Raw genomic sequence first — 25130 nt, 5'->3', positions numbered from 1 at the left:
CCTCTGGTGTAGGTTCTGCACAGGGAGGGAATTCTTCTTCCTCAGAAGTAGAATCCACTGTAGAGGGAGGGATAGTAGGAAGTGGTTTGCTTCTACTAGCCCTAGCTTTAGGGAGCACTTGGTCCATTGTTCCAGGATCCAAGCTTCCCTGTCCTTTTTGCTTTTTGGCCTGAGCCCTTGTCAAAGCAAAAATATGCCCTGGGATGCCCAGCATTGCTGCATGGGCCTCCAACTCCACATCTGACCAAGCTGATGTCTCCAAATCATTCCCTAATAGACAGTCTACAGGTAAATCTGAAGCTACCACAACTTTCTTTGGACCAGTTACCCCCCCCCCAGTTGAGATTTACAACAGCCATGGGGTGGCTTTGTGTTATGTTGTGAGCATCGGTTACTTGGTACTGGTGTCCAAGTATGTGTTGTTCAGGGTGCACCAGTTTCTCAATCACCATTGTGATACTGGCACCTGTGTCCCTGTAGGCCTGGACCTCAACACCATTTATTAGGGTTAGTTGCTTGTACTTCTCCAAGTTATGGGGGCAAGCAACCAAAGTGGCTAAATCAATAGCCCCTTCAGAGACTAAAGTAGCCTCTGTGGTCTCCCTAATCAGACCAACCCCAACTAAATTACCAAAAGTGAGCCCAGCTACTCCCTTGGATTGGCTATTAGTAGGTTTGCTCCCACCACCACTGCTATTAGTAGGGACACTTGGTGTAGCAGTAGGGGTTGTAGTGGTAGGAGCTGTGGTGCCTTTCTTTGGACAACTGGGATCTGTTGTCCAATGGCCTTTTATTTTACATAAATCGCACCATGGTTTCTTTTGCTTGGTCTGATTAAAGGAGGATTTGGACCCACCACCCCCACCAGTGTTTTTGTGGGCCTGATGAAGACTCATTTTTAGATTTGTCCCCACCCTTGTCAGAAGACTTACCATCCTTCTTTTTGTTGCCATCTTTGTCACCCCCTGTATGAACTTTTCTGTTCACTCTTGTTCTGACCCATTTGTCTGCCTTCTTTCCCAATTCTTGGGGAGAGGTCAGATCAGAGTCCACCAAGTACTGGTGCAACAAATCAGACACACAATTATTAAGAATATGCTCTCTCAGGATTAAGTTATACAGGCTGTCATAATCAGTAACTTTACTGCCATGTAACCACCCCTCCAAGGCCTTCACTGAATGGTCAATAAAATCAACCCAGTCTTGTGAAGACTCCTTTTTGGTCTCTCTGAACTTTATCCTGTACTGTTCAGTGGTTAAGCCATAACCATCCAGGAGTGCATTCTTAACAACTTGGAAATTATTAGCATCATTTTCTTTCACAGTAAGGAGCCTATCCCTACCTTTTCCACTAAATGATAGCCATAGGATAGCAGCCCACTGCCTTTGAGGGACATCCTGTACAACACAGGCCCTCTCAAGTGCAGCAAACCACTTGTTAATGTCATCCCCCTCCTTATAAGGGGGAACTATCTTGTGCAGATTCCTGGAATCATGCTCTTTTGCAGGATGACTATGGGGAATACTGCTGCTGCCACCATGGGTTTCTAAACCCAACTTCTGTCTTTCCTTCTCTAATTCAAAAGACTGTCTATCCAAATCCAGCTGTTGCTTTTTAAGCTTCAGTCTGGTTTGTTCCACCCTCAACTTATTGAGTTCCCTCTCTAACATTCTGTCATCAGGGTTGGTGGGAGGGACATTTCTAGAAACAGAGCTATGATGGGAATGAACAGAAGGAGACCTGTCCCTTACAGGAGCCACCCTAACAGCTTGGTTTACAGAAACATTACTACCAGTATGGTGAGAATATATGCTTTTGCTATGATGTGAGACAACACTATTTCTATGGTGTGGCTCATCATCATTACCATCTATGCTAGACTGTCTAGTAATGGGCAGGCTAGGAAGTTTCTTTCCTAAATCTTTTCCTGGGGGAGTCCCTGAATCAGATTGGGAACTATTAGGTACTTTTTCAACAGATGGGGCACCTATGGCCTTATCCTGTTCTCTAAGCATGTTAAGTAACAGTTCCAAGGAAGGATTCTTCCCTACACTCAAACCTCTCTCTATACAGAGACTCCTTGCTCTTTTCCAGCTAAGGTTGTCATATGCAAGTTTGGACAGATCAACACTTTGGCCTGTGCCAGACATTTTTAGAGAGAGTTAAAGTGATAGAAAAAGAGAAAAAAGTTTTCAGAACTTTTTGGAAAGACAGAAAAAACTTTTTAAACTTTTAAGAACTTTTTGAAAGTTTAGAAGTACTTTTCAGCACTTAGAAAAGAGTGAAAAGAGGAAATGCAAAACTTTTTGGCTATGTGTATATACACTGACCTTGTTTTGTATATTTTTCTCTTATGAAAAGTACAATGACAAGAGTGGTAAGTAGTCTCAAGCACTTATCCCACCACTGCACAACCAACGTAGGAGGCTGGACTGGCTTGTAGTGAGTACCAAGGGGTACTTGCACCTTGCACCAGGCCCAGTTATCCCTTATTAGTGTATAGGGTGTCTAGCAGCTTAGGCTGATAGATAATGGTAGCTTAGCAGAGCAGCTTAGGCTGAACTAGGAGACGTGTGAAGCTACTACAGTACCACCTAGTGTCATATGCACAATATCATAAGAAAACACAATACACAGTTATACTAAAAATAAAGGTACTTTATTTTTATGACAATATGCCAAAGTATCTTAGAGTGTACCCTCAGTGAGAGGATAGGAAATATACACAAGATATATATACACAATAGCAAAAATATGCAGTATAGTCTTAGAAAACAGTGCAAACAATGTATAGTTACAATAGGATGCAATGGGGAAACATAGGGAAAGGGGCAACACAAACCATATACTCCAAAAGTGGAATGCGAACCACGAATGGACCCCAAACCTATGTGACCTTGTAGAGGGTCGCTGGGACTATTAGAAAATAGTGAGAGTTAGAAAAATAACCCTCCCCAAGACCCTGAAAAGTGAGTGCAAAGCGCACTAAAGTTCCCCTAAGGACAAAGTAGTCGTGTTAGAGGAATAATGCAGGAAAGACACAAACCAGCAATGCAACAACTGTGGATTTCCAATCTAGGGTACCTGTGGAACAAGGGGACCAAGTCCAAAAGTCACAAGCAAGTCGGAGATGGGCAGATGCCCAGGAAATGCCAGCTGCGGGTGCAAAGAAACTTCGACTGGACAGAAGAAGCTGAGGTTTCTGCAGGAACGAAAAGGGCTAGAGACTTCCCCTTTGGTGGACGGATCCCTCTCGCCTTGGAGAGTCGTGCAGAAGTGTTTTCCCGCGGAAAGGACGCCAACAAGCCTTGCTACACGCAAATCGTGCATTTGGCGTTTTTGGACACTGCTGGGGCCCAGGAGGGACCAGGAGGTCGCAAATTGGACCTGAAGAGAGAGGGGACGTCGAGCAAGACAAAGAGCCCTCACCGAAGCAGGTAGCACCCGGAGAAGTGCCAGAAACAGGCACTACGAGGATGTGTGAAACGGTGCTCGCCGAAGTTGCACAAAGGAGTCCCACATCGCCGGAGACCAACTTAGAAAGTCGTGCAATGCAGGTTAGAGTGCCGTGGACCCAGGCTTGGCTGTGCACAAAGGATTTCCGCCGGAAGTGCACAGGGGCCGGAGTAGCTGCAAAGTCGCGGTTCCAAGCAATGCAGCCCAGCGAGGTGAGGCAAGGACTTACCTCCACCAAACTTGGGCTGAAGAGTCACTGGACTGTGGGGGTCACTTGGACAGAGTCGCTGGATTCGAGGGACCTCGCTCGTCGTGCTGAGAGGAGACCCAAGGGACCGGTAATGCAGCTTTTTGGTGCCTGCGGTTGCAGGGGGAAGATTCCGTCGACCCACGGGAGATTTCTTCGGAGCTTCTGGTGCAGAGAGGAGGCAGGCTACCCCCACAGCATGCACATGCAGGAAAACAGTCGAGAAGGCGGCAGGATCAGCGTTACAGAGTTGCAGTAGTCGTCTTTGCTACTATGTTGCAGGTTTGCAGGCTTCCAGCGCGGTCAGCGGTCGTTTCCTTATCAGAAGGTGAAGAGAGAGATGCAGAGGAACTCGGATGAGCTCTTGCATTCGTTATCTAAAGTTTCCCCAGAGACAGAGACCCTAAATAGCCAGAAAAGAGGGTTTGGCTACCTAGGAGAGAGGATAGGCTACTAACACCTGAAGGAGCCTATCAGCAGGAGTCTCTGACGTCACCTGGTGGCACTGGCCACTCAGAGCAGTCCAGTGTGCCAGCAGCACCTCTGTTTCCAAGATGGCAGAGGTCTGGAGCACACTGGAGGAGCTCTGGACACCTCCCAGGGGAGGTGCAGGTCAGGGGAGTGGTCACTCCCCTTTCCTTTGTCCAGTTTCGCGCCAGAGCAGGGGCTAAGGGGTCCCTGAACCGGTGTAGACTGGCTTATGCAGAATTGGGCACCTCTGTGCCCAACAAAGCAGTTCCAGAGGCTGGGGGAGGCTACTCCTCCCCTGCCTTCACACCATTTTCCAAAGGGAGAGGGTGTCACACCCTCTCTCAGAGGAAGTTCTTTGTTCTGCCATCCTGGGCCAGGCCTGGCTGGACCCCAGGAGGGCAGCTGCCTGTCTGAGGGGTTGGCAGCAGCAGCAGCTGCAGTGAAACCCCAGGAAGGGCAGTTTGGCAGTACCAGGGTCTGTGCTACAGACCACTGGGATCATGGGATTGTGCCACCTATGCCAGGATGGCATAGAGGGGGCAATTCCATGATCATAGACATGTTACATGGCCATATTCGGAGTTACCATGGTGAAGCTACATATAGGTAGTGACCTATATGTAGTGCACGCGTGTAATGGTGTCCCCGCACTCACAAAGTTCAGGGAATTGGCTCTGAACAATGTGGGGGCACCTTGGCTAGTGCCAGGGTGCCCTCACACTAAGTAACTTTGCACCTAACCTTTACCAGGTAAAGGTTAGACATATAGGTGACTTATAAGTTACTTAAGTGCAGTGTAAAATGGCTGTGAAATAACGTGGACGTTATTTCACTCAGGCTGCAGTGGCAGGCCTGTGTAAGAATTGTCAGAGCTCCCTATGGGTGGCAAAAGAAATGCTGCAGCCCATAGGGATCTCCTGGAACCCCAATACCCTGGGTACCTCAGTACCATATACTAGGGAATTATAAGGGTGTTCCAGTAAGCCAATGTAAATTGGTAAAAATGGTCACTAGCCTGTCAGTGACAATTTGGAAAGAAATGAGAGAGCATAACCACTGAGGTTCTGGTTAGCAGAGCCTCAGTGAGACAGTTAGTCACTACACAGGTAACACATTCAGGCACACTTATGAGCACTGGGGCCCTGGGTTACCAGGGTCCCAGTGACACATACAACTAAAACAACATATATACAGTGAAAAATGGGGGTAACATGCCAGGCAAGATGGTACTTTCCTGCAACAACCCAAAACAAAGGTGGATACCAGGGTAAGAACTGGGATGCCACTAAGGCATGGTGCCAAAACTGTAGACAGACAAGGCACCACACCAAGGACACTTCTTGTCCGGAAAAAAAAAAAACCCTAGCAAAATCCCAGGGGTAACCAGTGTAGCCATTGGGGATGACTCCTCAGATGAGGAGGTCTTCATAGCCTTTAACTGGAAAAAGGGCTCAACAGGTGAGTTGGAGATTCTAGAGGGAAGTAGACACTTCCACCACCTACTGGTGAATGGAATCCTAGCCACTGCCCTGAGAGACACTTGTGCCAGTCACACTATTGTGCATGACAGGCTGGTGTTCTGAAACCAGTACATCCCAGGTGAGACTGCCAGAGTAAGAGTTAGCCCAGACAGGGTCACTGATAAGCCTGTGGCTTTTGTGCCCATAGAAGTGGGTGGGACTTTTAGCTGGAGAAGGGTGGTAGTCAGTACAGACCTCCCCCTTGATTGTCTCCTTGGAAATGACTACCCCGAGCTTAGTCAGAGCCCAAGAGAGGAACTGGTCCAGTGCCAGTCCTCTCCCAAGGATTCTGGAGGTGCTGCCTCTGCAGTAACTGCATGTAGGCCCCAGAAGAAAAAGAAAAGAAAACAGTGTAGGAAGGATAGACCACCTTTAGCCAAGGTTCCAGCAAGCCAAGGAGATTCTGCTCCAGGAGGGGAGAACTCCACAAGTGGCACTGGTAACGTCCAACCTGACCCACAAGAAGTCCTGGCTAGTCAGGCAACTGTTAAGCCTGAGTGGGTGGCTTCTCAGCTAACAGAAGAAAGAGTGGAAGAAGGGTGTTTACTACAAGATGTGGTAACCGCCCACTCTAATACAGCAGACAGGCACCCTGAACCCAAAGAAGCCAGTAACTTAGCCCCTTCCCTTGTAGGTGAAGAGCTAAAGGTGTGGCTCTGGGCACTGACAGCTGTCAGTGGCCTCTGCTGGGTGTTAGCCTTTATGGCTGCACTATCCTTGGCATTGTGGTCTGGTCCCATGCCAAATAGCAAGTTAGGCCCCCTGACCCTGTTGGTCATGGTGGGGTTACTCCAGCCCTGGGTGACCTCTTTGGGTAAGCTAGGGGTGACCCTGGCTAAGATAAGATTAGAAGAGGTGGATACCTCTAACCCCAAAATAAAGAGAATGGGTGAAGACATTAAAGACACAGACAAGAGGCAATTCAGACTAGGTTCTATCACTGTGGAAGTGGGTCAGTTCCCCAGAGGGAATGCCCTGAACAGGAGGATGTAAGGCATAGTAGGCCCTGCAACAAACCAGCCTATTTCCTCTACTCTTCCTTGCCTGACAGACTAGGAAGACTCTCCCAGCTTTGGCTGAGTCTCCTGGCCTGTGGGCTGGGGGGGGGGGCTTGTGTAAGGAAATGGCTCCCTGTTGCAATTACCTCCCACTTTTTGCCCGATACTGATGCTGACTTGACTAAGAAGTGTGCTGGGACCCTGCTAACCAGGCCCCAGCACCAGTGTTCTTTCACCTAAAATGTACCATTGTCTCCACAATTGGCACAACCCTGGCACCCAGGTAAGTCCCTTGTTACTGGTACCCCTGGTACCAAGGGCCTGGATGCCACGGAAGGTCTCTAAGGGCTGCAGCATGTCTTATGCCACTCTAGGGACCCCTCACTCAGCACAGACACACTGCTTGCCAGCTTGTGTGTGCTGGTGGGGAGGAAATGACTAAGTCGACATGGCACTCCCCTCAGGGTGCCATGCTAACCTCACACTGCCTATGGCATAGGTAAGTCACCCCTCTAACAGGCCTTACAGCCCTAAGGCAGGGTGCTCTATACCACAGGTGAGGGCATAGGTGCATGAGCACTATGCCCCTACAGTATCTAAGCAAAACCTTAGACATTGTAAGTGCAGGGTAGCCATAAGAGTATATGGTCTGGGAGTCTGTCAAAAACGAACTCCACAGCTCCATAATGGCCACACTGAATACTGGGAAGTTTGGTATCAAACTTCTCAGAATAATAAACCCACACTGATGCCAGTGTTGGATTTATTTAAAAATGCACACAGAGGGCATCTTAGAGATGCCCCCTGTATTTTACCCAATTGTTCAGTGCAGGACTGACTGGTCTGTGCCAGCCTGCTGCTGAGAGACGAGTTTCTGACCCCATGTGGTGAGAGCCTTTGTGCTCTCTGAGGACAGAAACAAAGCCTGCTCTGAGAGGAGGTGCTTCACACCTCCCCCCTGCAGGAACTGTAACACCTAGCAGTGAGCCTCAAAGGCTCAGGCTTCGTGTTACAAAGCCCCAGGGCACTCCAGCTAGTGGAGATGCCCGCCCCCTGGACACAGCCCCCAGTTTTGGCAGCAAGTTCAGGAGAGATAATGAGAAAAACAAGGAGGAGTCACTGGCCAGTCAGGACAGCCCCTAAGGTGTCCTGAGCTGAGGTGACTCTGACTTTTAGAAATCCTCCATCTCCCCCAATAGGATTAGGGATGTGCCCCCCTCCCCTCAGGGAGGAGGCACAAAGAGGGTGTAGCCACCCTCAGGGCTAGTAGCCATTGGCTACTAACCCCCCCCGACCTAAACACACCCCTAAATTCAGTATTTAGGGGCTCCCCAGAACCTAGGAACTCAGATTCCTGCAACCCAAGAAGAAGAGGACTGCTAAGCTGAAAAACCCTGCAGAGAAGACGGAGACACCAACTGCTTTGGCCCCAGCTCTACCGGCCTGTCTCCCCACTTCTAAAGACACTGCTCCAGCGACGCTCTCCCCAGGGACCAGCGACCTCTGAAGCCTCAGAGGACTGCCCTGCATCTAGAAGGACCAAGAACTCCAGAGGACAGCGGCTCTGTTAACCAAAGACTGCAACTTTGAAACAAAGAAGCAACTTTGCAACAACTTGCGTTTCCCGCCGGAAGCGTGAGACTTGACACACTGCACCCAACGCCCCCCGGCTCGACTTGTGGAGAACAAACACTTCAGGGAGGACTCCCCGGCGACTGCGAGACCATGAGTAGCCAGAGTTGCCCCTCCTGAGCCCCCACAGCGACACCTGCAGAGGGAATCCCGAGGCTCCCCCTGACCACGACTGCCTGCTTCTAAGATCCGACGCCTGGTAAAGACTCTGCAGCCGCAGCCCCCAGGGCCTGAAGGATCCGACCTCCAGTGCAGGAGCGACCCCCAGGTGGCCCTCTCCCTTGCCCAGGTGGTGGCTACCCCGAGGAGCCCCCCCCTTGCCTGCCTGCATCGCTGAAGAGACCCCTTGGTCTCCCATTGATTTCAATTACAAACCCGACGCTTGTTTGCACACTGCACCCGGCCGCCCCGTGCCGCTGAGGGTGTACTTTCTGTGTGGACTTGTGTCCCCCCCGGTGCCCTACAAAACCCCCCCTGGTCTGCCCTCCGAAGACGTGGGTACTTACCTGCTGGCAGACTGGAACCGGGGTACCCCCCTTCTCCATTGAAGCCTATGCGTTTTGGGCACCACTTTGACCTCTGCACCTAACCGGCCCGGAGCTGCTGGTGTGGTAACTTTGGGGCTGCTCTGAACCCCCAACGGTGGGCTACCTTGGACCCAAACTTGAACCCCGTAGGTGGTTTACTTACATGCAAAAACTAACAAACTCTTACTCCCCCCAGGAACTGTTGAAAATTGCACTAAGTGCCTAGTTTTAAAATAGCTATATGTCATTTATGTGAAAACTGTATATGCTATTTTGCTAATTCAAAGTTCCTAAAGTACCTACCTGCAATACCTTTCATTTGAAGTATTACATGTAAATCTTGAACCTGTGGTTCTTAAAATAAACTAGGAAAAGATATTTTTCTATACCAAAACCTATTGGCCTGGAATTGTCTCTGTGTGTGTGTTTCTCATTTATTGCCCGTGTGTGTACAACAAATGCTTAACACTACTCCTTTGATAAGCCTACTGCTCGACCACACAACCACAAAATAGAGCATTAGTATTATCTCTTTTTGCGACTATCTTACCTCTAAGGGGAACCCTTGGACTCTGTGCATACTATTCCTTACTTTGAAATAGTGCATACAGAGCCAACTTCCTACACTTACCAATCCAGTCTTGACAATCACAACCAACCAAGCAAGCTGTCCTTCGCAAATTACCCTGCAATCTTGATTGGAGTACAGCAGATACTCCCCTGCAGACGCAGGCACCAAACCGTAAAAATCTAGTCCACCGACTCGTAGCTCCCTGGCCCCTCTGAGGCCACAGCTGCCCAGAACTCGACACCTGTGCTCCAGAGGGTCATTTCTGTCGCCCCCCAAAAGGAGAAGACACCAAGGCCTCCCGAAATTGCACAGGACCACTATTCAGGGTACCAGAACCTTTGCAAAGAACATCCCCAGTGGAAGTCCAGTCTGGAATACCGCTGCACAAAGACCAGGATGCCGACGAGGGACACTGACCCAGGCCAGCTCAACTCCTGAAAGTGGACCAGCTGACCTGCTTTTGTCCCCCAGCCATCAAGACTGACAACTGCGAGGTGCCCATGATGCACAGTGCCCAGCCACCAAAACCTCTCTGTAACTGGACACTGAAGGCAGGCTAGCTGAGAACCGACTGACTTCTTGCAACCAAGGCCCTTGTGACCCTAGCCCTCCGTTAGGAGCTCCCTGACTTGTCCACAAGTCCCCCTCTGCAGCCTGTTTCCTTTTCCCCGCCCCTTTTTCTAACAGGCATAGTGCGCAAGCTACCAACCCACCAGCACCTGTCCAACCGGATGCCTTACAGCAGGTAAAGAGTCATTTGCTGGTTGTACTTTGGTCCTTGGCACCCTACAAACCTAAATCATGAAGGAGACCTCCAGAAACCGGTTATAAAGCAAAGCATACAATTTATGTCTTTTGTCCCATAGGAAAGCACTGTGCACAAAAACGCATACTTTACTTACCGGTAAAAATGAATAACTAAAAAAGTACTGATTTGATTCCGAAGTACTTGGTATCAAGTCCTATGAAATTACATATTATTTTTCTAAATTGGTGTGTGTCTCCTGTTTGAGTTGTGTGCCTCATTTATTGACTACATTTATGCATTAAATTGCAATATCACTTCTCGTGAAGCCATTCAGAATCTCACTGAAGTTGTTCACTGCCACTTTGTGCCAGTGAAAGAAAACAGACAGAAAAATATTCTGGTCCCAACCCTGAACCTAGGAAAAAGGTTTCTGTAAGGAACCTGCTGCAGAATTTAATTAATACTACATTTTTTCTGGCTAATTTTCATTCCACAATCAACATGGAATCAAAATCAATATGGGCTACAAGGCATGTAAAATGTGCAGCACTGCAGGACCTGCATTCATCTATCCTTCATAAGCCAAAGGGCCAAACTGCAGGAATTGCAAGAAACCACATGAAGCCAATTTCAATTTAAATTAAAGGCTGTGATGATATAGGAGTAGTAAATGAACAAAGCAGTGCACTGGAACATCAAAAATGTATAACAGTGTACGGAGGAGAGTAGAAACACAAAACGTTGGAGGAGACATTGTAAAGGCAGGATCCATGCAGCAACTGCATTTCAAATGAGATGAACAGAAATGAAAAGACTCCCTGCTCACTATCATACATGTATTTATCTGAGTAGTGGATTAATATATTACCCTACTGGCTTATTATTATGATGACCACTGAGGTATAATGAACACTGTGCAGAAATGAAGTTCATTCCACAAAGGATATGCTCTGTGAAGGATCTTGCCTTTATATAAACACAGAAGTCTGCTACAAAAGAATTACATTATTGCTAAGGAATTACAACATAAGGTATACTGACTATGCAACAAAAGGTAGTCTCAAGGATGCAAAGGGGTATATTCAATACCTGATCCTGAAATACCTGTGCTTACCATCAGCTGGTATGTGCTGTTCCTCTGCTTGCTCCTCCACTCCCAGTTCATTCTCCCCATTCTGCGGATGATGATTCGGGTTTAGGTTTGCAGGGTTGTTGTTTATCTGGTGGTTGTTGTTTTCATTTTCATTGTTGGAGTTTTGATTGCTCACTAGAGCAGAGGACACACCGATGCCAGTGCCAGCGCTAAGGCCCACCCTTGCACATCCCTGAATTAAAGCACATACAAAACATGAAAATGCACCACTAAGGAGCACCTTAAAAAAAAAGAACACTTACTGAAACGCTGGTCTTAAGAAGTCACTCATTTCAAATCATTGTATTGTTATTCAAAATACCACAGTGAGTCAGCCTGCTGGGACAAGGGTAAATTGTTGGCAGTCTACTCTGTAGAAGAAGCAGTTCTTAGAACGTTAACCACCAAGTGGTTAATGTAAGCAGCCTATTGCGGGGGGTGGAAACTTTTAGTAATCTGTTTCCCACAAGAAGCAGACAAACGTAAGCCTTTTACCAGCCAGATAAGCCTACTATTAGCACCTAAGCTGTGCCCCAACATAGAAGTCCCAATTTTTATCAGCATGCTTAGTGTCTGCCATTCTGGAGATTAGCTAGTAAGCTGCAACCTCAACACAAATTTGCAGAAGTTCAAAACTGTGGCATTATTCCTCGACTCTTGGTGCTGACAAACTTCCTTCATTACCCTAACCAAGCGGTTCCTCACCTGTGGTTAGAGGACCCCTGGGAGACTACGATGCCTACTCAGGGGGTCCGCAACTGCTTAGAAAATTAAATAGCAGATTGATAAAGAGCATACGAATAAAGAAGCAAAACGTAATATTGAAAATTTTAAAAATGTTCCATAAATGTGACAAATGTTGAAATTGGAGCTACAAAATAAGTTTGTGTCCTTAAAATGATTTGTGGAAGCAGTGCAAAAGCATCAAACAGAATACAGTAGGGATGATGGGTGGCCCCAGTTGGCTTTAGGAGAGCCCCAACTTACCAATTAATATTAACTTTTGATTTTTATATTTGTTTGTGAATTAAATAAAATATTTAATCATCTGTATATTTGGTGAATGCTTGGTTCTGTATTTTTGTGTATGTTTTTTGAGGTTCAAAGGAATAAGATAAGGTATGCTGACAACGCAACAAGAGGTACACTCCCTTGGTGTTCCTGTCCCCCAGTAATGACTCTGCGGGGGTGGGGGGGGACTTTAATAATGATTCAGTGGTGATCCCTGGATTCCGGTAATGATTAAGTGGTCCACGGGATTCAAAAGGTTAAGAATCCCTGCCCTACTTTAAACAATAGGCAACCTTGAAAAAAAATGTTTTACATGGAGTTTAAAAAAGCTGCAGACAGCACACTGCAAAGCATATTAGAAGACACCCAGTTGACTGGGATCAAAACCAAACCGCAGCCCTCCAATTTCTAGATTGCTTTACTACCATTGACAAGATCCGCTATGTTATAAAACTAAATGATTTCTTACCTGTAGGAGTAGTTTTGCACCTTGAAGAATTTTTTGGATTCACATGCTGAGCATTATTCTGCCATCTAGTGGTTGGGTCCAGAATTTCATTACAAGATCAGCGGCTACCAATATGCATACACCTTTTATTGCTGCCCCAAGATGCAGCCCTTTAAAGAACATTTATTACATCATAAAACATATTCCTAGTTGGAATCTTCAGAGTATTTAAGTCCTTGTCACATAAGCATATTCCTCTTTTATTGGTTCGTCCTAACAAAGATGAGTACTGTTCTTCCATTTATTTATATTTACCTATTTTGTTTCTTTTGTCACCTTTACTTACTTATACTAGATGTTTTTCCTGTGTTCTAGCCTCACCAGTTTATGATTGCGTTCTCTGCTCTTCTTTAATTTCCTGTAGTGCGTAGTGTTAGTAAAATAACCGTTTTGACCTTTTAGCCTCTTGTGGTTCTACATGCTAAACAACAGTTTCTAAGTCAAGCAGTGCACAGGGCTTGGGACACTACTCACCGATTTGGATATGTGTGCACTCATCTACCCCATGCAGGCTTCAAAATCGGAGGCGCAGGAGCTGCGGTACTCTGTGCAGGCTTCGAAATTAGATGCGCTGGAGGAACAAACGTCTCCTGCTTACCATACAGGGAGAGAGTAATACATCCAGACGCCTGCCTTTCACCCCTGATGAAAGTCCTCAACCAAACGTGTTATGTGTCGTAACTAACAGAGGTCTAAGAAGCTGCCGCCATTTTGTACTGAGGTTTTCTTTCAATTATTGAGTTGGGACTCACTTGGCATTGCCATGATGATACGACTCTAGCATTTACAAGCAACAGTGGTCCGCGGCCCCTGAGGATGGGAAATTGGATCTTTTACGGGATCTTTAAAAATAAAAGGTGGGGGGGGGGGGGAGATTCAGAAATTAACTCTCAAGAGAAGGAAGGAACTGAATATATCTTTATATCCTTGTTCTTTTCAAAACATCTTCACCATGACAGAAGAGTTGTCCTCTTAGGACCCCCCTTCCTCTGGCCTCAGTTAGGACTTATTTAAAAGATATTTTGATAGGGAGCTTAAATCTTCCCTTAAGGAGGCAGTAAAAGTCATTTTTCTAAACGGAAGATAGATATTCATTCAGAGGAGGACTATCTTTTGGCCGCAGAAGAGGATTTACCTGTAATTATTAAAAAGGGAGGTAAGGTGTTAAAAAAGCCACATATATTGTAAGGGATGAGTCTACGACGAAAAAGAATGGGTGCATGGTAGCCTTAGTGCTATAACAGACCATGGTGTCCTTATCAGCATAAAAAGAAGGTGCAATCATTTTGCTGCTACAATTGGAATGGGTGTCCGACACAACACAAATAGAAAGTATCCTTAATGGCACAAAAGAAGGAAACAAATCCTGCAATACAAGCGAAAATCTTTAAGATGATGATTCAGAACTAGATGAATATGTGTTTGATATGCAAGAGAACCTAGAGACTGATTTATTCAATGATAGTCTAGAACAGCCTTCTACATCAAAGGCAATTAAAGACTCTCTGGGTGCAGATATGTTTGATACCAACCTTATCAGACACCCTTGTGGCTCAGATCGGTGGCCAATGGAACATGCTACTACATTAAATATTGGCTTAGAAATTCCCTCAATATGGAGACTCATAATTTAATGAGGGCTGAAAGTCCAAGACATTTCCTTGATAAATAGGGAAGTATTCCCAACCTTGATCCTAAACAAATAACCTTTCTTTTTAAATTGGGAAAGGACCAAAGGAAAGGACTTGAGCGCTGCCTTAAGCAGTGCCAAGACAAATTATAGGACCTTTAGGCACTTAGGCTAGAATTTGGGACATGGTAGAAATTATAAGGACTTAGAGGTAGATATGGACATCTTGAGAGGTTTGAGCCAACAAGTTTTTGCTTACTTGGGCATGCAAATGCTGGACTTTTAGCAGAAATGTGGAAGGCCTCCCTCATGAGGGTGAACCCTAAACTGGCAGATCTAGCCAATAAGGAGACCCCAGGTGATCATAATGGATTACGCCTTGGCAAACTCTTTGTAAAATCACTGGGTGAGTATGTTTTCACATTTACTACCTTTAGCAGAGCTCAGTCTAAAATGCAGCTTGTTTTCGGCGCAAGAGGTTTTGGAAGGGCTGTCTGTCATGGATCCCGAAGGTTCCAATTCTCCCACCAAGAACCACTGGGTTATGGAAGGAACTTTTGTTCCAACATGGGGTTCTTCTCTCAGAGAGGACGAACCCATTATGCCCAGGAAAAGAGATCCAGATCTCAAGGTTCAGGAGATTAAGGTAATCTTCAATTTTTTAAGGGTTCTTCCTAAGCAAAGGTAGGGGGAAGGTTATATTTTTTTTCCACAAAAGCTGGACAAACTTAAGGAACAATTCCTGGATTTTACAAATCATATTAGGGTTCAAAATAGACTTTTGGGAAACACTTTTTTAACGAATTCAGCCAAGGGAGTTAATATTAGCCAAAGAACTAATGGCTTTGGTAGATTCAGAGGTTTCCCAAATGGTACACAAGGGTGCAATTTCTAAGGTTACAGACTCTGATAAGGGCTACTGTCTTTCTGTTAAAGAAAAAATGCAAAGGGTGGCGCCCAGTAATAAACCTGAAGGAGTTGGACACGTTTTTAGTATACAGACATTTCAAGAGGAAGGGGGTCCATCTTTTTCAAGACATTTTACAGTAAAAGGATTGTTTAGTGAAGTTAGGTTTGAAAGATGCTTACTTCACAATTCCTATGGACATAGGTTCTAAGAAATGCTTATGTTTCAAATGAAGAGGTATTTTGTACCCGTTTTTCTGTCTTCCCTTCAGTCTATCTTCAGCTTTTTGTTGCTTCATCAAGGTGCTGCACCCTGCTGTAGATTTTTCGAGAAAAGTAGAGTGTGTTTAACAATCTATTTAGACAACATATTGGTGATGTCTCAGGATCAAGAGGAAATGTTGAAACCCATGAAGTAGACAATGGATCTATTAGAAGCCTTAGGCTTCAGCATCAACGTAGAAAACTATCAATATTCCAACTCAAAACTAAGAATTTTTGGAGTTTCAAGTAGACACAAATTTGGCTCAAATATATCTCCCACACAAAAAGTTAATTTAATTAAAAAAGGAAGTGGGTTATGTTTTAGCAAAGAAAGTAGCGACTTTGCAGGATCTGACAACAGTGGTTTTGACTTATCTTCCATGGAGGCCATTTCTCTGGGCTTACTTCATTACAGAGCCCTTCTAAGGCTGAAACCCCTCAAGTTAAGGAAGGGTCTGTGGTATGCAAATGTGATGCCCCATTCCAGGAAGCTCAGAAGGACTTACAATGGTGGATGAACAATTTAGAGAGCTGGAACCGCAGGGCAATTTTTCGCAATGTCCAGAATTTAATTTGGAATCAGAGGTCAGCAATCTTGGCTGGGGGGCATGTTTGAAGGATAGAGAAAATGGAGAGAGATGGTGCAAGCTTTACACATAAATTGCTTAGAAATGCTAGCAGGATTTAATGATTTGATGAGTTTCAGGACAACACTAGAAAACAGTGTGATGTTGATTCGAATGGACTAATCTTCAGTGGTATCATATCAATTAATTAGGGGAATCAGGGTTGAAACAGCTGGCGGATCTAGCCAGGGAGATCTGGTAATTTTGTTGGAAACAGATAATGCTCTTGAAGGCAGAATTTATTACGTCAGCAGAACCAGAAGGCAGACTGGGCATCAAGGAATTTGAGGGAGTCAGCAACTGGAAACCGAATCCAGTCGTTTTCGAGAAGATTCAGGATTTATGGGGTCCATTCCAGTTAGATGTGTTTGTGAGTAGATTGACCTTTCGGGCAGAAAGGTATTACAGTTGGAGACTGGATCCCAGAGCAGTCGCAGTAGACGCTTTTGTTCTCATTTGAAAGGGAGAGCAGTGTTAACGCATTCCCTTCATTTTCAATGATCCAGAGAGTGTTGTTAAAAGTTCGGAGAGAGAGGTGCAGCATCGTTCTAGCAACTCTGTTTTGGAGCTCTCAAGTATGGTTTCCTTGGGCAATGGAGCTCGCAATGGAGGTACCCTGATACCAGTTTCTGTAGGCCTGTTAGCAGGACAGGAAGAAGAGGAACATTCTGTGGTACTAGAAGGGAACATGAACCTTCTTGTCTGGAAAATGCCAGGGGATCAGGAAGATACTCAGGCCTTTCGGGAGAAGCTAAGAACTTATTGATTGAATCGTGGGCACCAGGTAGCATGAAAATGTGTAGAGAAGTTTGGAAAAAATGGTGTAGTTGTTGCTTGGAGAGGAATTTGGATCCCGTGGAGGACGCTGTAACAGATGTAGCAAATTATCTGGCTGAGTTGTTCAATTCAGTTCTGTCTTATAGAATAATTAATTGTTACAGATCAGGCATGTCAGCTGGACATGCCTTGGTGAATAACTTTATTATAGGTAGTGATCCTTTGGTCAGTAGAATCATGAAAGGAACAAGGCTTAAAAGACCACCTAGGGGTCGTTATGATTCTTTATGGAATGTAAATTTGATTTTTGATCCTTTCGTATCCTGACCAGATAATGTTTTTCTGTCATAGCGGCAAACATCTCTGAAATTAGCTACCTTGCTTTGCCTGATCTCTTTTAGAAGAGTTTCTGATGTTAAGGCTGTAGAAGTTTGTAACAGATTTTATTCCCCAGATTGTGATCTATTTGATATTTGGGAAAAAACTAAGACCATGAGTGACAGCATTTTCTATCCATTTTTTCTGGACTGCAAAAAACTGTTTGTTGAAGGTTGTACGAGAGTTTACGAACAAAGAATGTTGGAATTCAGAGCATAAAGGGAAGATCAATTATTCATTTCCTATCGAAAAAACTTACAGGGCAATCTCAACGGCTACAATTTCAAGGTGGGTAAGAGCAGTAATGTCTGAGGAGCTATGGCTAGTAAGGTCTTTGGGCAGGTGGTACCCTTGCTGAGATTCTGAAGGCAGCAGACTGGTTAAATGCTAGTAGTTTTGCTAAATTTTACCAAAGACCAGTGAAGCATGTGAGCAGTGTGACACTTGACAGCTTTAAACACACATCACATAATGGTAGCCTCCGGGCTTGTTATGAAATGGCGATTCTCCTATTAACATAGAGAGAGAATCTTGATTTCATTAAAGTCAACAAAGGCTAACATTATCCCACCCACCTCTCCCATTTATAGTTTTTCTATCTTTGTATTAATAAATTGAATATGTTTTATATGTCTGTTTTGACTATATTGACTTTTTCCTTATAACTTGTGTAATTTACAGATTTCTTTCTATAAAGGAAACTGTTTGTGATGAAGGTTCATTTTCCTTTTTTTTTTCAGGTAACACTTTACAGTAAAGTCTTTTTTTCTGTGAAGTTTGAGGAAGATCTTGTCACAGCCCAAATAGGAATATGCTTATGTGACAAGGACTTATATACTCTGTTTGAAGATTCCAACTTGGAATATATGTTTTATGATGAAATAAATCTCTACTTTAAAGGACAGCATGTTAGGGCAGCAATAAAAGGTTTATGCATAATGTTAGCCCATGTTGTCTTTAATGAAATTAAGATTCTCTCTGTAAGTTAATTGGAGAATCACCATTCTTCCCTTGTAGTAGTACTTCTCTATTTATTTTGTTGTTGAGTGTTGATGGTTCCACCATTTGGTGCCTTATGCATCCTCCTGTGATGTCATACGCCCTCCCCAGAAGCTCCCACTCATGTTCACCATCTTCAGACTTTTTTTTTCCCTCCCATCTTCAAGGGGTGGTGGATGGATCACATGTAAATCCAGAAAATTATTCAAGCTGCAAATCTAGTCCTACAGGTAGGAAACTATTTTGTTTTGCAGCATGAATCTTTTCTGGATTCACATGCTGTGCATTGATTTTGTAGGTGTTTTTAAATTATTTGTGGAGGTTGGGCTGACTGAGTTAAATTAGTAAGTAGATGTTTAAGCACTTTCTGTCCCATTTGAGCTTCCTTGTTCAATTGAATGTCTATGCAATAATGTTTTGTAAACGTATGAGCTGATGACCAAGTGGCCACCATGCAAATGCCCTGTACAGGTATATTTGCTAAAAAGGCAATGGTTTCTCTTATTTGCTGCTTTAAAAGGCAAGGCTGCATTTGCATGGCATACTTGAATGGTTTATGAAATCCATTTGGCAATGGTACCTTTTGTCACTGGTTAACCTAAACTGTTGTCAGCCAAGGAAACAAATAATTGTTTAGTTCTTCTATATGCTTTTGCTTTTCCTATGTAGTACACGATTGCTCTTCTTACATCTAGTGTATGCAACACTTTTCTGCTTGATTTTCTGGGTCTTGGAAAAAACTTGGAATTTGAATTGTCTGATCTATATCAAAATGTGGAATGGCATTCTGTTCTCATGACCACTTTGTCTTTGTGTAATTGCAGATATGGTTCTTAAATTGTAAGCGCTTGTAATTCATTTACTCTGCGGGGTGATATAATTTCCACCATAAAAGCGGTTTTCAGAGTAAGCATCTTTAATGAAGCCCTGTAGAGGGGTTCAAAGAGTTTCCTCGTGAGTGGTGTTAAAGCAAGATTAAGGTTCCACGTGGGTGCTGGCACCTGTCTGGGTGGTGCTGTTCACTCTGCACCTTCCATGACGCATTTTATTACTGGTGTACTGAAGAAACTTCTTCCAATATGTCCCCTTGTGTATGCCATAATTGCTGCTAGATGAACATTTAATGATACACATGCAAGCTTACATTCTAGGTGATGTTTAAGGTATTTAAGGACTGTAGTGTCAGCAGAACTTTGCTGTAACAGGCCCAATTTTTGGCACCACCTTGAGTGTCCTTCCCTCTTTGCCATATTACATTTTCTAGTTGCTGGCTTTCTCGTCTCTCTTAGAACTGCCATTGCTTTTTCTGGCAAGTCTAGATGTCCAAACTCTATGTCTTTAGGAGCCATGCTGCCAACCTTAGCGATCCTGGTTCCGGATGGAGCACTCTTCCCCCCCTTGCACTGAAAGCAGGTCCTGTCGCACTGGTAAACTTTGAATACTGACCAGTGCATCTGTACTAATTCTGAGTTCCACGTCTGCCTTGCCCACTGTGGGGCAATAAGTGTTACTTCACCTTTTTGTGTTTGCATTTGTTTATAACTCTGTGTAAAAGAGGTAACAGTGGAAAATCGTAAGCAAATCTTGAATTTATCGACAGGGCATTACCCAGAGATTGGAAGTGCAGGGGTCTGGGCATGAAGTATTCGCATTTTGTGTTTGCTTTTGTTGTGAATATGTTTATTTCTGGTGTTCCCCACCATTCGAAGATCTGTTTGAGTACGGTTTGATTTAGTTCCTACTCGTAGGAGGATGAAGCCTGTCTGCTTAATTTGTCCACTTGGACATAGTCTTTCCCTCACAGAAGAATTGCTGTTAGGCCTATTCTCCTCTGCTGTGCCCACTTCCAAACCTCCTGCACTAGCTTTGACAGAACAAATGATTGTGTTCCTCCCTGTTTGCTGATACGAAACATTATTCTGGTATTGTCTGTTTGCATCAGTATGGTTTTTCCAGACAACTGCTTTTGAAAGGCTTTTAAGGCTAGAAACACTGTTTTCAGTTCAGTGTTTGCATTGTTCAGCATTCCGTCCATCATCCTTTTGTGTTGCTAAAGTTGCCCTAAGTGGGAAGGGTATGCCCAGACATGTGTCCCTTGCTTGCTGCGCCGCTGGATTCAAGCTAGCCTGGCTGATGAAGGGTGATACTCTGAAACCGGTCCCAGGATGCTTGAATCCTGTCCAGGGAGGACCTGGCTTGGCAGGTTGGGCTGAACTGCTCCCACAGGGAGCAGGGTCAAGACTGATTTGCATATAGCTGTGTCCGAACTGGAGTGACGTGGCAAGCAAAATAATGATGGATTAAACCCAGATCTCTGACTGGGGGTGAGTGTTTGAAAAGTTTCAACACTCTGTCCATCACTTTATTTAGTGATATTGCCCATTTAGCACCAGGGCAGCCGGGAAATTAGATAGTCAGGAGGTGTGCTACACCCCCAGGCTAGTCACATCCCTATGGTAGGCTACCTGAAGTGAACCTGAAAATAGGAATTCCATCATGTTGTGTGTGGTAGAATAAGGCACTCTGGGACATAGTTATGCCAACTTCCTACAGGAAGTGATCATATAGGGGGTGTAGTCACCCCCAGGGAAAGTAGCCTATTGAGTGCTGCACTTCACTCCCCTTAACACCACTAAATGTATTAATTAGGTTGCCCCCTGACACCAGGAACTCAGATTTGTTGGACCAAAGAAGGAGGACACCAAAGAGCAGCGACAAGCAAGAAATAAAGAGCAGAAACTGGCTTGGACCGAACCCTAAGGAAGGGTGCATTATAATACATGTAAGGACATATTTGCATAAGCGGATATGCCCCTGTGATGTCTAGTTATATTCCTAGACATTGCAAGTGGCAGGGCAGCCATCTTAAAGCATGTACTGGACACTGGTCAGCACAAGTGGCCCAGCTACATAAGGGCTGCACGGAAAATAGTGGTGTTTGGTCTTAAACACCAGGTATTAATAAATCCATACTGATGCCAGTATTGGATTTATTATGACATGCACTCAGAGGGCACCTTAAAGGTGGCCCCTGAAACCTACTAGTCCTCTAGTGTGCTGGTGGACTGGTTTCAACCAGCCTGCCACCAAAGATGGGTTTCTGACCCCCTGCAGGTGAGATCCTTTACACTCCGAGTTCAGAAACAATGCGTACTCTGGCAGTAGCTGTTATCACCTCTGCCAACAGGATGGTTAGTAAATTTACATACCAAGGCCAGGGACTTCAAAGACCCTACCACCTTTGGTATGCAACCCTCGCTTCCTTCAGACCTGAAAGAGACAGCCCCCTGCGCTGAGGCCCAATTGGCACCAGGACAGGTGTGAACATTAGCTATGCACTGTCCGGCTAGGCACACCTCTAGGGTGAACAGCCTGAAGTGAACACGAACTTAGGAATTTCACCACCCTGTGTGTGTTGGAATTAGGAATTCTGGGACTGGGTGATGCCCACTCCCCAAAGCAAGTGGTCATCTAGGGGTGTAGTAACAGCAGGGGTACCTTTGACCTTCCACCGTGAGTGCCTCCGGTGATGAAAACCCGACACCCCCGGACACTCTGCACCCGGCCGCCCTGGCAAAGTGGGGACCAAAGGTGTTCCCGTGTCCTTGATCATTGTAAGATCTTGGTATCTAAATTCATATAAAAATAAGAGTTATTTTTATAGATTGTATCAGATTTCTTTATTGAGTGTGTGTCTCGCATACTGTCTCTGTGAGTGCAATAAATGCTTAACACTGTCCTCTAATAAGCCTAACTTCTCACCCACACTACCACAAAAGAGAGCTTTTAGGGTTATTATTTTATTCCTGTAAATGAATAATGGTCGCCTGTTCTATCTGCATAGTGTACCCCTACCTGCGTTACACTACATGGATAGCCAGCTTCCTAAGCAAGATGTTCTTTTAACATCGGAACGTCTTAACTCTGATCGCCTCTTGATGTTGTCATCTTTTCTAATACTTGACTGCCTGCGGTACCCTTGTACTGGGATCTGAGGGGCTCTTCCAGAGTCTGCTTGCCTCCAGTTTCCTCAGACCGGAGGCAGCTTTTGTTCTTTTTGACTCTGCAGTCTTAGATTCCCCGCCTGCGTGATTTTTCAGGGTTACCTGTGGTGTCTTCTCTCTCTCAACTTCTGATGCTCGACGTCTACCATTCTGAGCTCCACATCCAAGCTTTCACTCTCTGCCCCTTCAGCAACACTGTCGTCCTCGTCGCTTGAGAGACCTAGTTCAGAGACTGTTTGCTTCTGACCTTGCATGGAGTAGTGCACCTGTCTTGCCTTCAGTGTCTTCGCCTTGAGCCCAGTGCAGGCCTCACAGTCGTCACTTTAGTGGTCGAGTGGCAGACAAAGATTACATACCTGGTGCTGGTCTTTCTTTGCAAATTTGTGACGGCAGTGCGAGCAGAACTGAAAAGGAGTCTTCTCCATAACGCTGAACAGGGAGCTTCCTGTCCGGGCATTCTCAAAATCCTATTGATGATCCTTCTGATACCTGGATTTCACTGTGGTACCTTATTCAATAGTCTTTGGTGGTCTTTATTCGGGATAAAACAAACTTCATCCAAAGTTTCCTTTTTCCCATGACCTGGGGAGTTTTCAGCTATGCCTCCAGCCTCATGGCAGTAAAAAAATCTGAAAATGCGACCATGAGTGGGGGCTTCCGGGGAGAGCATGTGATGTCAGAGGAGGCTGGATAAGGCACCAAACGGTGGAACCCTAAATGCCCCCTCCCAAAAAAAAATAGAGAAAGAAGGAGGATTACTGCTACAAGAGGAGAATTGTAGACCCAACCACTAAATGGCAGAATAATGCACATGTGAATCCACAAAAGATTCACATTGCAAAACGTGAATCTATTCCTTACAGGTTCTTTGCTAAGCAAAGACTATGGTGAAGCTTGTCACCTCAGAACATAAAACTCTTGTTTGGAACAGGCAATTTTATAATCCAGCAGGACATTCTGACCCAGAAGCTCACATTTACTAATTTTCAATATCCAATGATGAAAACAAGTCCAAGAGACTTCTCTTCTTAACCCTTCACAAGCATCTATACGAGCAAAACAATCTCACTTTGTACAAAGCTGTAAAAGTGCGCATCTTCTTCAAAGCACTCCCTATTTGTCAGAATTATTGAACAGATCATCCTTCTCTGCACCTAGCAACAATTCCGTTTCTCCTATGCAGTTTGCAAATTTCAAATCAATTAGGGATCTGTAAGGAAGATTGTTTTTTTAAACTCTACTGAAAAAGCTGCTGTACAACCCACTTCTTTTTGCGTTGCAGCTTGGTTTCTGTATTCTGCCAGTCCAAATATGGTACATGACTTGGCTGTTTAATGGAAGGTATAAAGTATCCGTAGAAGCAAACCCTACCTTTGGAGGTTCCCTGAACATCTGGTCCAAAGAGATGAATTCTAGGCTCGGCAATAACTCAATGAATTGGCTAAAGGATTCAAGCTTTATTGCATGACAGCGCACCAGCGTGAGATCAACAAGTCGGTTCCATCGAGAATGTTCTGCAGGAAAAGGAGACAAAGACTCAAACACTTCAATGAATTTCAAAGTACAATGTGTATCACCATACAACAGCGAAGATAGATGGAGAGAGTCCTCCCTCTCGAATACAAAAAGGGGGGCCTTTTCGTACATTTATTGCACAAAGATGCTGGCAAGCACACCACTTTATGAGAAATGCAGACTGCTCTTAAAGGCGTGCTTATTTGAACTGCAAAAAGCAAGCAGACACCCATTTTTAGTTCTAGACATGTCATTTATGGTCAAGCTGCCATGATAACCATGTTTTTATCTTTTCTTCAATGTTTTTGTGTGAACCCTTTTCTCTGGGTCCTATCAGAGTAATTGGTTACTGGGCTGTCTGCATGGAGAGTACTGATGGACACTGGTCTCCAAATGCCTTAGTTACTTCTACACTCCAGCTGCATACCAAAGTTCCCCTTTGAACTCTGAGTTAACAAGGTTGAACAATTTGAGGATTACTCTAGGATGGGAGGACCATTTTTGAGGTTGCCCCTCTAAATGGCACCAAGACTTTATATGAGCCTCCAGCTCCTTGGAGATTGGTCAAGGACCTTTGTCAATGACAGATCCCACATGGCAAAAAGCCTATAGATCTGCACAGTGCCATTACATCAAAACTCAAGTAACTGAATGAACAGTCATAAAAAACAAATTGTTACTAGCACAAAATAAGTAATATGAAGTCACACTGTATCTATACTGGTGAACTCAAACACTACTGCTGATGCTAGAAAACACCACTTGGTACTAGTGACCACACGTTACAGGCAAAAAGTTTCCAGTGTTGCCCCTGGTCAAGTAAGGCTTCTGTGGGGCTAAATGCTATTAATTTCTAAACACTACCGATTGGATCTCTTTGCATATTATCAGGGTAAAACCTAACCCCTCGATGTAAGGAAACACCTAACAACTCTCCTCTTACCTCTCTTCTTGAACAGAAGTCTCCCACTTTCTCCAGCTTACCTAATTGACTGGATATCATGTTTGTATTTACCCAAAAGCTAGAAAAACATATCTATTGTCTTCTAAGCCATAGAGTATTTCTGCAAACATTATGTAGTCCATGCAATGCAGTGTCTACTGGTTCTCTGTAAGGCGTTTTATTTCATTTCATTTGATGGTGCAGGAAGGCTCCACAAAAATGTTAAAGAAGAGGAGGCAGAGGCTGAATAAAACAAGAAGGGGGTA

General features: G+C 44.7%; 1 protein-coding gene across 2 annotated transcripts in view; it reads right to left on the bottom strand.

Annotated features, from left to right (window-relative positions):
• FBXO38 (F-box protein 38) overlaps positions 1 to 25130 on the bottom strand; it is a 424910-nt gene that overhangs the window by 276184 nt on the left and 123596 nt on the right. For both annotated transcript variants that reach the window (XM_069244595.1, XM_069244596.1), the window contains exons 11-12: positions 23778 to 23920; positions 11286 to 11496 (exon numbers count right to left, since the gene is read on the bottom strand). In XM_069244595.1, coding sequence (XP_069100696.1) covers positions 11286 to 11496; positions 23778 to 23920 — 354 coding nt within the window. The remainder of the gene's footprint in view (positions 1 to 11285; positions 11497 to 23777; positions 23921 to 25130) is intronic.

The sequence above is a fragment of the Pleurodeles waltl genome, chromosome 7 (genome assembly GCF_031143425.1).
Source record: "Pleurodeles waltl isolate 20211129_DDA chromosome 7, aPleWal1.hap1.20221129, whole genome shotgun sequence".
NCBI lineage: Eukaryota > Metazoa > Chordata > Amphibia > Caudata > Salamandridae > Pleurodeles > Pleurodeles waltl.
Note: the sequence above shows the minus strand (reverse complement) of the source record. Positions and strands in the feature narration are given on the sequence as shown.